The sequence below is a fragment of the Martes martes genome, assembly GCF_963455335.1.
Source record: "Martes martes genome assembly, chromosome: 2".
NCBI classification, from domain to species: Eukaryota; Metazoa; Chordata; class Mammalia; order Carnivora; family Mustelidae; genus Martes; species Martes martes.
Window position 1 is genome coordinate 46,056,979 of NC_137889.1, and position 13,151 is coordinate 46,070,129.

General features: G+C 58.4%; 1 protein-coding gene across 3 annotated transcripts in view; it reads left to right on the forward strand.

The window, feature by feature from the left end:
* BMP1 (bone morphogenetic protein 1) overlaps nt 1-8,953 on the forward strand; it is a 42,143-nt gene extending 33,190 nt beyond the window's left edge. For all 3 annotated transcript variants that reach the window (XM_080796709.1, XM_080796710.1, XM_080796711.1), the window contains 5 exons: nt 224-349; nt 3,243-3,370; nt 3,743-3,956; nt 5,599-5,849; nt 8,209-8,953. In XM_080796709.1, the coding sequence (XP_080652835.1) occupies nt 224-349; nt 3,243-3,370; nt 3,743-3,956; nt 5,599-5,849; nt 8,209-8,343 (854 nt within the window). In that variant the 3' untranslated portion in view covers nt 8,344-8,953. The remainder of the gene's footprint in view (nt 1-223; nt 350-3,242; nt 3,371-3,742; nt 3,957-5,598; nt 5,850-8,208) is intronic.
* The last annotated feature ends 4,198 nt before the right edge of the window (nt 8,954-13,151 follow it).

Genomic DNA, 13,151 nt, shown 5'->3' on the forward strand with positions numbered 1-13,151 from the left:
ATCCACCCCACTTCTACTTTCTCTCCCCACAGCTGGGCCGCTCTGCTGGCTCTGCTGGAGGCACCGCCTGGGACCCCGCCACCACCACCACCACCGCCACCGCCACCATGGCCTGGGCACCCCGGGGGGAGGAAGCCCAGCCAGCCTCCCGCTGCCCCTGGGGCAACCACCTGGCCCTTGGCCCTGCACAGACCTGGGCCCCGCCTTGTTTGCTCCCCTGCAGACAAGGATGAGTGCTCCAAGGATAACGGTGGCTGCCAGCAAGACTGCGTCAACACGTTCGGCAGCTACGAGTGCCAGTGTCGCAGCGGCTTCGTCCTCCACGACAACAAGCACGACTGCAAGGAAGGTGAGCACTGCTGGGGCAGCCCCCCCAGAGCCCCCAGGGCAGGGCCCACCTAGAGCTGCAGGGACTGGAGGCGGGGGCCCAGGAGGCTGGGGGTGCCACCACCATCTGGCTCCAGTCGACTCAAGGACATGAGTGTGGCCTCTGAGGTCACCTTGTTCGGCCTCCCACCAGGTCCACAGACTCCCCACATACACTTCCATCTCTCCTTGTGCCCATCAGGAGGGGAGGGGCTCACGCCCATCCCCGACCTCCATCCTGAGAGTGATCTGGTGGTTAGTTCTTAAAATGGCATGGCAGTTAAGGGCATGGACTGCCTGGCCCAGCCCTGCTGCTTGGCCAGCCGCACACCCTCCAGGGCCTCCCTTTGCTCCCGCGGGACAGCTAGGTGGTCACAGAGCCGCTTCCTCAGGGCACAGAGCTCACAGCAAGCACAACTACGTATGTCAACCATATGGGTCACGTTTCAGACCCCCGGGGGACACTCAGAATAGGGTCACTGCCTCCCAGACACTGAAGCCCTAGATATTTGAAATATCTGGCTAGATATATAGCCCAGATATTTGAAAACAGTTCTCATATCATCACCAATATCATCCAGTACTTCTGTGGTCACGACACAGCATTGGCCTTCCAAGTCATTAATTCTGTTGTGTCCCTTCCTGCTGAGGACACTATCCCAGCAGCACAATGCAGACTCGGCTCTGCCACTGAATGTCTACGTGACTCTGGGTGAGTCACTTCTCCTCTCTGAGCTTCAGGTTCCTTATTCATGAGATGATCAAACAGTGGGCCCTACCTTGGCGCATGCTACGTTTTATAGATCTCACCTGAGCACCTAGCCCAATGCCTGGCAAATGCCTCTTCTCACTGTCAACCAAGGTACAGACAAATAAACTTCTGGCTAAGACAAACAGAACTGAAGCGCTCCACAGTGACCCAATGGGTGTTCCAGAGCTTCCAACCCCATCCCTTCGGGCTCTCCAAATGTGGAGTTCTGGACTCACAGGGCCTCCGCATCTTTTAGCTGGAGGGAACCTTATTTCGAGGCTGTCCAAAGTGCACTCCCCCCCACCTTTCTGTACTGTGTGAAAAAGAGTACATCAACACTAACACAGTAGCTGGGAGAGGGTTTACACTTCTGGGCGGATAGCCTGGACCTCATGCTGGGTCACTTCAGAAGCACTCAGCGGCCTTACTGACATGCGAGGCGAATTACAGGTCAGTAGTTCCTGAGTGCTGTGCAGAGTTTGGCAGGGGGCTCAAGGGGGGTCCCTCTGCCCCCAAGGAGGTTGCAGTCTAGCTGGGGGAGGAGTGGGCCTGCACACAGAAGTTGGAGGGCAGGCTAGTGTAGAAGTGGGGGACGGCAGTGAGTGTGGTGGTGGGGAACCACAGAAGGCTGACGGGAGCTCCACCTGCCTCCATGAGGGCCTCTGCACAGCCCGCCCGCTGCTCCCAGAGCCTCGTGGCTGTGCATCCGTCCTGCGAGCCGCTGACCGTAGGCACCCGCCTGTCCCTTTCTCCTCCCCAGCCTTCCGTACACTGGCTGCCCGTTTTCCCCCGGGGGCACCTGTCAGATTGGATGATAATAAATAACGAGCATCAGCCCTTCCATTTGTTGGGGAGGCCATGCTCTCAGAGGCAGACGGCAGATTGCAATGGATGAGGCAGCCATGAGTAGTGAGAAGAGGGTGACAGCAAGTTTTCTTGAAGGTCGACTGACAAGAAAAGGAGAGAGGATAGGCAGCAGCTGGAGGGGCACGTAGGGCCGTGGGAGAGCTGTTTCTGGGTGGGGCAAAGCTTTAGGAAGTTCCACGGCCTGGCAGAGCCGGCACAGGGAGTGAGGGTGGGTAATTTGCAGTATAAGCATCCCCAGCTGGTGGGTAGCAGTGAGCCCCAGTTCACAGAAGGAGAGACACCTTCTTAGAGACGAGAAAAAGGAATGGTAAGTTTGCAGGTAGGAGCCAGGAAGTTGAAGTGGTTCCTATCTGAGGCCCTGATTTTCTCCAGGAGACAGGAGGTGAGCTGGTCGTCCAGGTGGGAGGGGCTGGGAGTTGAGAGGGCTGAGGGTTTGGAGCCGCTGTTGAGGAGGTGAGAAGGTAAGAGGCAGAGCTGGTGAAGGACAGCTCCAAGAGTATCAAGTGGTTTGGATCTCCAGTGGTTGGGGCCACAGTTGAGGTTCTCCAAGATGACATAGTAGGGCAGCCAGGGTGATCAGCCCCATGGTCCAGCCAGATAGGGAAGTAAATTAAGTCAACCAAGGAGGAAATATTGGGAGAATCCAGAAGGATAGAGGCCATGGAGTGTTCTCTTAAAGCTGAAGAAGCAGTGAAGGGACAGTGAGGGCCTGAGCACCCTAGAAGAACAGAGAGATAATATTTGTAGCACGAGGAGATGGTGGGTGATGGCAAGGCCCATGGTAAGGTCATAAGCAAGCCCCCCTTGAGAGGAAGAAGATAACACCAGGAGAGCTGAGAAGATCAGGGACAGAGAGGGCAGCCCTAGGATGGCCTCAGGAGTGGGTAGAGAACTGAGTCAGGTACCAATGTCTTCTGCGATTGTGGAGGTGTGGCAAGCCAGAAGATGACAGCGTCACAGAGGGCAGAGGGGGTGTGGCCGATGGCCTCCGAGACCCAGGGATCTGCACAGGGGCAGCTGTGAGGGTGGCTTCCATGGATGCTGCCAGGCAGGGCCCCGCACGGAAGCAAGCAGCTTATTTCTCCAGCCGCGGGTAACAGAACAGAAAAGAAGTCATGCGAGCCTTCCATCCAGGGGCAGGTGAGGGACAAGAGAAAGAAGCAAAGAGGGCAGGAGGGAAGGGCTTTGTTCCTTCCTTCACAGGGGGCATTGGAGCCCTGGGGTCCTTGCTGATCCTCTGCCTCTCACTTCCCCATAGCCGGCTGTGACCACAAGGTGACATCCACCAGTGGCACCATCACCAGCCCCAACTGGCCTGACAAATACCCCAGCAAGAAGGAGTGCACCTGGGCTATCTCCAGCACCCCCGGCCACCGGGTCAAGTTGGTAAGGCAGCCACACCCCAGCCTGCACGGGCACCCCTGCTCCTGCATGCCATCCTGCCACCACCTGTTTCCTGTCTGCTCCAAAACCCTGAGTGACTCAGAGTGACGCAGACTGCAGGCTGTTGGCCTGGCTGAGCCCACAGGCTGTCACCCCTCTGAGGATCCTAGTGAGACGCCCGTCGGGTCTGGACATAGGCCCTGTCTTCCATTGCCCCCGGACCTGGGTCCTCCCTCCTTGCTTCCAGCCATGCCACCAGCAGTGACCACGTCCCCAGTCTCCAGGAGCTAGGGTCCAGAGGCCTAGATATGGGGCCCCCTTGCTGCCACCCCTCAGCCACATTCTGAATTTGCTATCCTCCCTCATGCCCTCCAGACCTTCGTAGAAATGGACATCGAGTCCCAGCCCGAGTGTGCCTATGACCATCTGGAGGTGTACGATGGGCGGGATGCCAAGGCCCCCGTCCTGGGCCGTTTCTGTGGGAGCAAGAAGCCCGAGCCGGTCTTGGCCACGGGCAGCCGCATGTTCCTGCGATTCTACTCGGACAACTCCGTCCAGAGAAAGGGCTTCCAGGCGTCACACTCCACAGGTGAGGCCACCTCAGGCCAGGGCACCGGGCAGCCAGTGCCCACATGTTGTCGTGTTCAGCAAGCATCTGCTGGTGCTGGTCCCAAAGGCAGGCCGAGGCTCGGGAGGCTCAAGGTGGCGGGGGGGGGGGGGGGGGCGGGCAGTGTGATAAAGAGCATGTGAAGGCACAGCTGGACCAAGCCTGCGGCCTGGGTGGGGAGAGGCTGTGTTCCAGGGGCCGGGCCAGGGAGCAGAGAGGGAGCATTAAAAGGAGAGTGGGGGAGGTCCCGATTAGGGGCCATGAAGTTGGAAAACAGAGGGCAGTGACGGCAGTGGGTGGGGAAGCCAGAGATAGGGAGGGAAGCCCCAGAGTCCCCAGCGGTAGGACGCCTGGCCATGCAGCAGCCCACCCACATTCCAACCCCCAGAAGTCACCCATTCATTCATTCTACAGATATTTACTAACACATAACATGTTTGAGGCAGTGCTGTAAGTGCCGGTCCCCAAAATGAAGCAAACATCTCGGCCCTGGAGGGGCTTCCTTCGTAATCCCTTGTCTGTTTATTCAGCAACCCTTTACTGAGCTGTGGCCCCCGCTGCGAGCCTCGGAGGGGCACGCGGCGATGAATCAGGCAGGAACCCTTCCCCCACCCTCAGCCCAGGAACTCCCAGTCCAGAGGTGAGCCGGGCGGTGCACAGATAACGAGAGCACCAGACAAAACATGATAAGCTCGAGCGGCCAGTGGGAGTTGGCGGGGTCATTCCAGCGGGGGGAGGAGCCCAGGCACAGCGGCAACCCCAGGATAACTCGGGGTATGTACAGGGGACCAGAGGTCCTCTTGTTTGGCCTGAGCAACAGGTGTGTGAGGAGAGGCGCGAGGTGAAAACGAAGCAGCAGCAGAGATAGGCCGGAGCCCGGGCTGGGGAGCCCTGGAACGTCAGAGCAAGGGTGTCAGGCGCAGGCTTCACAGGCTCCTTGTGGGTCTTGAGCCCCCTGTGGGGGCATCCCCAGGACCAATGGGTGCACAGCCTCCCCTCCACCCTTGCAATTCAGTTCCTGCTCTGGGGCCCGTCTCACCCCCTCCCCACCCCCTCCCTCCAGGGAAGCATAAGCACCGGGCCTCCTAGAGGCCAGAGGGCTTCCTGGGGCGAATGGACACCGCTGTCCCTGCCAAGCATGCTCTCCTTTGCCCCTCCCAGCAGAGGGTCACAGACTGGAGGCCCGGAACTCCCTCTGGCCCTCAGACCTGCTCTGTTTGGCCCACACTGTGTTTTTTAACAATGTGAGCCAACATTTAAAAAATCAAGAGTTTTCACCGAATATCCAGATGTAGCTCTTCTCTCTGAAGAATGGAAGCTCTGGCAACTAGGGCCCACATTCTTCCACAGCGGCCGTCAGACGGAGCAAATTAGCAAAGTCCTCTTCTGACAAGCATGCCCTCCCCAAGCAGCCCGGTGTGTCCCCAGGCCTCTGTGGGCGTCGATCCAGAGGTGGAGCCCCAGAGCACTTGTCCTGGGCCAGGTCCACACCCGCCCACCACCAGCCACGTGGCCCTCCCTGCGGGTCCTCTGTCCAGCCGTGAGGGTTCAGCGTGGTAAGGTGCAGCACCTGGCCCTCGGCTGGGCTCGGGCACTGGTGGCTGATCTTGCTGTCCTCCCACAGAATGTGGAGGCCAGGTGCGGGCAGAGGTGAAGACAAAGGATCTTTACTCCCACGCCCAGTTTGGCGACAACAACTACCCTGGGGGGGTGGACTGCGAGTGGGTCATCGTGGCGGAGGAAGGCTATGGCGTGGAGCTGGTCTTCCAGACCTTCGAGGTGGAGGAGGAGACAGACTGTGGCTATGACTACATGGAGCTCTTCGATGGCTATGACAGCACAGCCCCCAGACTGGGGCGCTACTGCGGCTCAGGGGTGAGACTCCACCCTCCTCCCCCCCTTGCCCCCCTCACCCCCCAGTGCCCATGCGGCCTCAGCAGTTGTGGGATACCGGAATGGGTGGTAGCATAGGCCTGGCCCTCTGCAGGAGCCTGGAGACCAGGCCTGGTGGGTGGCTGCTCACGGAGGCCTGCCCTGCCCTGGGCCATCCCCACCCAGGAAATTTGGTCCTTTTCTGGCCAACACTGTGGTTTCTGCAGCCTCTGGGACGGGCCCTGCCCTGACCCGAGCCAGCTCAGGACTGTTTCGTTGGACCTACGGGGTAGCTTGCATCTGGAGAGGAGGCTGGAATTCCCTCTGCCTAACCCCCTCATCCCTTGTTTCAGTCCCAAGGCAGCTTACCAGGGCCTGGGGTCAGGGGCAGCGGTTTGGGGCAAGAGCCAGGAACCTGGGGCCTGAGCCGAGCCTGTGCTCCCCAGTCATTCCGGCCCATAAAAACACCCTCATCTCTTCCACTGCCAGTTTCTCCCCTTGGTGGGAGGCCAGCTGGTCCCGGGTTTGTCAGTGCTGTCTGTCCAAGCAGATGCTGAGCATTGCTTCCTGGGCCATAAAAATGGCACTTGCAGAGGCAGTGGGCAAAAGCTTGCTCAATGGGATTTTAACCGAGGCCTCGGGAAAACCACAAAGGTGGATTTATTTTCCCCTCAGTCAGAGCTTGTGGCTTCTTTCATTTTTTTCTTTTGTTTTTGTGAATCCTTTCCCCCTTCAGAGAACGTCATCTTCCCTCTCCATTACACACGGGTGAACACATGGGCACACACACACCATTACAGGCACATGCACGCACCACATATACACATACACACACCCCATTACACACGGGTCCACAAACACACACCATTATACATGGGCACATGCACGTACCACACACAACCCATTACACATGGGTGCACACACACCATTACACAGGTGTGCACACACACCATTACACACGGGCATATGCACACACCACACACATTACACACAGGTACACACACACACCAATACACACGGGTACATGCACGCACCACACACACACCATTACACATGGGCACATCCACACACCACACACACCATTACACATGGGTGCACACATGGACACACACACCATTACACACGGGTGCACACACGGGTACATACACACACCATTACACACAGGCACATGCGCGCACGTGCACACACACACACACACACGTACACAACCTCCCTCCTGTCACCTCCCTGGTCCCTCCCCTCTTTCCTGGCCATGCTCCAGGGCAGCCTGGGCACCAGAGGAAGGGTTAAACTTCCCAGAGCTGCAGCACCCGCTGAGCCCAGCATTAGCCAGCTGAATGTGCCCTTAGGACAGAGCTTCAGCCTCTGTAGGACTGGGACAGGGTGAGGAGGTGGGGATGTGGGGCAGTAGCAGGGCACATAAACCACCCCCCCCCACCTGCCTGGCTCACTGCTCTGGAGTCCCCTGGCTGCCAAGCCAGCAACCCCTCCCCACTTTGCCCTTTGTAACTCCCTCGATCTGGCACATTCCACTGAGCCACACATCAAGTCCGGCGTCCCCAGGTAGCTTCTTCCAGAGACTTCCACCAGGCTGGAGCCAACAGGAGGGAACCTGGGGAAGGAACCCAAGCCCGTCAGGGCTTCCTGGCAAGGTTGTTGGAAATGTCCCCAAGGTTCTCGGAAATGACGCTTTCTATGCCCTGAGAGCCAGGGCATCTGTGTTGATGCTCTGCCGGTAGCTCTTGCTCCACTCCGAGGGCCCGCAATGGAGGGGAGGAGGAGCTTGCAGGAGCCTAGGAAGCTGACCGTAGCCAGAACTAGGAGAGGACAGAAGGGGAATGGCCACATCCACGGCTGGGGACACAGCTGTCCCATATTCTCCAGGAGACAGCTGAGACAGTGAGAAGACAGCCTCTCAGAGGACCCACTCCCTTTACAAAACCCTTTCACAACCATCCTCTCGTTTGCTCCCCGCCCTGAACCACCCCGCTTGATCCCTGCCCCCCCAGCCCTTCTAGGCTTGGAGAGCAGGGAGCTTTTCTCCCATTTGCCCTTGAGGGAAGCGAGGCCCAGAGAGGGGCAGCGCCTTGCCTAAGACTTCACAACTAGCTAGTTCATAGCAGCGCTGGGTTTAGAGTGAAGTGTGAGTCTGAACTGAAAGACAAGTTCCCTGTTCCCTGCTTTCTTCCCTCCTCCAGGTAGCCCCTTAAACTCCCGGTGGCAATAGTCTTCCTCCTGCTTGTCAGTGGGGCTGGGGGCATCTGGTGAATGTCTGGGAGCACCCACCTTCCTTAGAGCAGGGGATCCCAGGGAGGAAAAAAACAGCAGCCTCAGCCTCATGCCCATCCCTTTCCTCTGTCAGCCTCCTGAGGAGGTGTACTCAGCGGGAGACTCTGTCCTGGTGAAATTCCACTCAGATGACACCATCACCAAAAAAGGCTTTCACCTGCGGTACACTAGCACCAAGTTCCAGGACACACTGCACAGCAGGAAATGACCACTGCCCTCCCGTGGGGATGGGGACGGGAGGCCTGCTGCCCTCAGTCACCTGGACTGCACAGCGGGAGGTGGGCAGGAGGCGGGCACCCCGTCCCTGTCCCCCAGGAGTCCCCCAGGCGCCAAGACCTGCGGGCCGAAGGTCCAGGTGAGGCTGTCCTCAGGAGGTGGGGGAACTGGACTCTTTCACGATCCCTTCCTCCCTGCCCCCACCAGAGCAAGGGGGCCAGAGCCAGGGAGCCAGAGCTTTCACTGAGACACTTGAAGTGGCCATTCCTCTCTGGGGGCCTGGCCTGGTGGGGAGAGCATCTGTCAGCCCAGCCGCCCATTTTCCCTGCCCTCTCTGTGCGCTAGCTGCATTGCCTACAGCCGGTGGTATATCTTCATTGTAATGTACGTTTCCCACCCCTCCTCCAACCTCCCTTTGGTTTTTTGAAGCCCCCACTTCCCCACTTCCTGGGGCGTGAGTGTCCACAGGAGTCCCACAGGAGCCACAGTGGGGAGACGCAGGGGAGGGGGTGGGGGAAACAAGACAGGGCTTCTCTCGGGCCCAGCGGCTGGTCAGCCACACCAGGGCACCCAGACAATAAACTGAAAGTGTTACAGCCAGGATCTTGTGCCAGATGCCGTCTGGGACATGGTGGGGCGGGGGAGGAGGCGGGGGAGGGGGGCTGTCTCATTCCAGATGTGCAGACTTGCTGCGTCTGGGACTAGCCGATGGCCAGGACACCTGGCCTCGCTGGCTGCCCGTCCATCCCTGAGGGTGTGATTTCACACTCGGGCACACACAAACACAGCCGCCTCGCACACTTCAGCCTGTAGGCGTACAGCATACACGCAGTGCTCATAGCCCTCCCACACAGCGTGAGGAGTGGAACATTCTGTAAAGAGGCTGTGTGGGGGCAGGGAGGGGGGGTATGTAAAAGGGGACGGGCATGCCTCTGTCTAGCTGGTGTCCATCCGGGTTTTCTGTCTCTGTCTGGGAAAAGGGGTGGGTGGGCTGGAGGGTGTCCTACGGAGCCCACCAGAAGTCAGAACACTGGCATCAGCCAGAACAGGTCCACCAACGGCCATTAAACTCTGCCTTCCTGAAGGTCAAACGCTGAGTGCTGGCCCCCTGCAGGTCCTTCTCTTCTCATGGAGACAAGAGCCAGACACTCAGCAGCCACTGAGCAAACATTCCAGCTCTGGCCCCCCTCTCCCAAGGCTGTGTCACATCTGGCCTCCTCCTTCCCGCCATTGCCTCCTCCCTCCCCAGCCAGCAGTGAGGACCTGTTTCCCAGAGGCCAGGAGGAGAGAAGTCACATCCCTGCACCCTCTATTCAAACGAACCTCTCTCTCCCCTCTCTCTTCATGGATCTCAAGGGCAAAGAAAGCAGAGAGAGGACCCGGGTTCTCCGTCCTGGGCTGGTCACTACCGTATCTGAGAGAGAGCCAGGCATCTGGCTCCTGGCCCTGGGGCTCCTTGAGATCCTTCGGTGGGTCTGTAGGTCTTTCACTGGACTCCAGCGTGCTGCCCCCCCCACCCCGCCCACTGCTGAGGCACGTGTTGTGCCAGATGCTCCCTGGACTGTGGGAGGGGACCTACCCCCAGGCAGCAGCATTGCGTGGTGCACCCCAGATGGGCCCTTTCAGCAGAATGCCGTCGTGGAAACCAGACGCATTGCTGGCATCTGATGTGTAGGCAGGACCCTCTCCTTCCAGGAAGCCAGCCTGCTCCCACCACAAGGCTGCAGCTCTCTCATCCAGTCCTTATGGCAGCGGAGCCCTTGAGGTCCTGTGAGGCAGGGGGTGATGGCCTAAGGGGCTACTGCCTCTTGCTCCAGTGAGGTCACAGCCCAGGACATCATAGCCACCCCTCCCTACCCCCACCTCCTCCGACCTCGGTGCTCAGGACAGCCTGGAGGCCATGAGTAGAGTGGAAAGGCCCCCAAACTGTGGCAGCTGCCTGGGCATCTCCCCCAGACACTTTGCCAACCAACTTGGCCTCAGCTCCTCTGCAGCGGAATTTGTAGTCCGTGTCCACAGCTCTCCTCACCAGCCCCCCAGGTTCTTCGGAAGCTCAGAGGACTGTGCTCCCAGGTCATTACCCACACATCCAGAAGGAGCCAGAATCCTAAATCCCATGCAGAATTCAGGGCTCCAGCCCACAGAGAGCTGCATAAGGGCTGGGAACCCTGAATAAGGGCTCTGGGAACAGCAATGCCACAGGCAGGAGCAGCTCAGGCAGCCACCCCAGGCCCCTGTCCCCAGACACCATCACTGCCATAGACCTAGACCCTTCTAATGACACAGGGACCGTGCTGGTGGGCCCTCAGTGTCTGCCCTGGGCCTGTCTTAGAGGCTGCCGCTGGGTGGTAGAGGCTGCTTGGGACCTGGGTGCAGATCACTGACACATATTCCAGAACTTAATCAGCGCACGTGCCCTCAGAGCCCCACCCACCCTCACCTTCTGGGTTCTAGACTAGGCCAACTCCAGTACAGCTAGCCACCCAGCAGCTGAGCTGACTCCATGTCAGGGGAAGGGACCCTCTTTCCTCCAACTATCTTCAGGTCCCTGAGGGCTCCCTCACTCCTGAGTACATGGCCAGGAGTAGAAGAGCCGAGATGGACCTGCCCCAGACCATGCTCCCAGGTTGAGATTAGCGCACACCATGGAGCTTCAGGGTCCTGCCTCTGGGAGCACTTTTCTAGCCCACAGAGGCCCGAGGCCGGGGCAACAGTGTTAGCCTGGCAGTCAGGAGACGTGGCTCTGCCATCCTTTGTCCAATGTGCTGGCCAGCTGTCTCCTCCCTGCGGCCCTTGCTCCCCAAGCCTCTCCCCTGGCCCCGGCAACCCTTCCTGCCATGGCTGAGGTGGATTAGAACACCCAGGGTTTAGTCTCCAAGCAGCCCAAGGGTGGGGTTCCTCAGCAGTAAGGGGGCAGGGGAGCTCCTAGGGCCAAGTGTGTCTCAAGTATAGTAGAAGGAAAGTCACATGCCCTGCACCACCACCCTCTTCCTTCTCTTTCCTCCTTTTCCCTTCCCCTCCGTCTAACCCTCTATGCTTCTCTGTCTTCAAAAAGTCATAAGCTTGCATGCAAATATAGCCAGTTTCGAATACAAGCTCTACCCTTTGGTGGCTGCGTGCTCCTGGGTGAGTCCTTTAAACTCTCTGAGCCCCAGTTTCTTCATCCAGACACATGGAATGACAACATCTTACAGGGTTTCAAGGAAACAATGAGATGCCCTTAAAGGAGATCCTGATACGGTGCCTGGCAAATAGGAGGCTCTCTGTAAATGGGCCTTCTTTTCCTTCTCTTTGCCAGATAGTTGTCCAGATCCTGGACTATTCTCTTTCTATGCAAAAAGGAAACTTCTGGGTACACTAGTTTCCAGTCAAGCATTAGGAGCTTAGGGCAGAAGTATTCCTGCCAGAGAAGGCCATGCTTGGCCCACAGCAAGGCGGGGCCTTGTGGGACAGCAGGAGACATTTCTGGCTAGCTGGTAGCCTTTCTGGGCACCTCCCAAGTCACACCCTGTGCTTGACTGTCCCTACACACAGGGCTGATTCTAGAATCTGTGAAAAGATTTGCTGCTCCAGTTTGCAAAAATAGTGTCTGACTTGGGGAGTGGGGAGAGGGCAGCCAGATGTCTTCCTCAGAGAGACACGAGGCCCCCAACAACAGCCTCCTACTGACCAGCCTGCTTCTCCTGCTCCAACCTCCTCCCAGCCCCACAGCCTCCCCTCCCCCACCTCAGGAACATCTGGTTCCAATCTCCTCCAGATGCTGTGGCCAAGCTGTTTTATGGCCAATCACCTCAGCTTAGCTTCCTGAAGGCCTCCCTCCATTTGGGGGAATGGTCCCTCCTCATCCCTTTCCTTGGAACCCCTGCCACCTTTTTTCCTAACATGGAAAAGAGACACATACCCAAACCACACAAAACCATGAGGGTCCTCAGAACTGGCACCTCCCCACCCATCACCTTGGGGAGACTGTCATCCATCCAAGACAAAAAGAAAGATGCCAGCAGAGAGACAGAAACAGACAGCTGGGGGCATGAGGGCATGCAACCATGTGTCTCTGTTGGGTGTGTCTTTGTATTTGTGCCCCCACAGCAGAACACCCCACTTGTCACCTGAAGGCACCCTTTGGTGGCCACTGCCTCATTTTCCCTCTCTGCCTGCTAGTAGGGCTAAGTCGGGCAGCCCCTCTGCTGGACAGTGGCAGCTACAGTTCAGGGTCGTCCCTTACCTTGTGGCTCTCTGTGGCAGCCAAGTGTGTCTAGGGAGGTGGTGTGCGTGTGTGGCATGCACACACGTGCGTTCACTTGCATGTAGACCGCTCTCCCTCCATCAGGTCAGATTAGAGGGACACGAGCCAGAAAGGACCTCCAGGCGGCCAGATTCCAGCCGGTGCCCTGACCCAGCTCTGACAAGCGCCTCCAGCACCCGGCGAGCGGAGCAGAGCGGCCATCTGGAGAGAGCAAGGAGAGTGGCCCCACCCCCACCCCCACCTCAGTTGGCTGCCTTCATCCCCCACTAAGAGGACACTGGGAGCCAATCTTTCCTTTGGCTCCACAAAAGGAAGACTAATCCAGGAAGGATTCTGAAAGCCCTGCACCCCTGAAGGATTCTGGGGTGGGGTGGGGGGGTCTCCTGACCGGAGGAGGGAAGGATGGGCCCTGGAGGTCATTCCCAATCTGCGGAATTCTAGACACCCAGTGTTGCTCACCACTCCTTTAAAAGAAGGCACTTTGGCATTTGTGACTCCACAGCCCCCCCTGGTGTTATTCAAGATCAAGGTGCAGCCTTGATCAGCCAGAAGAG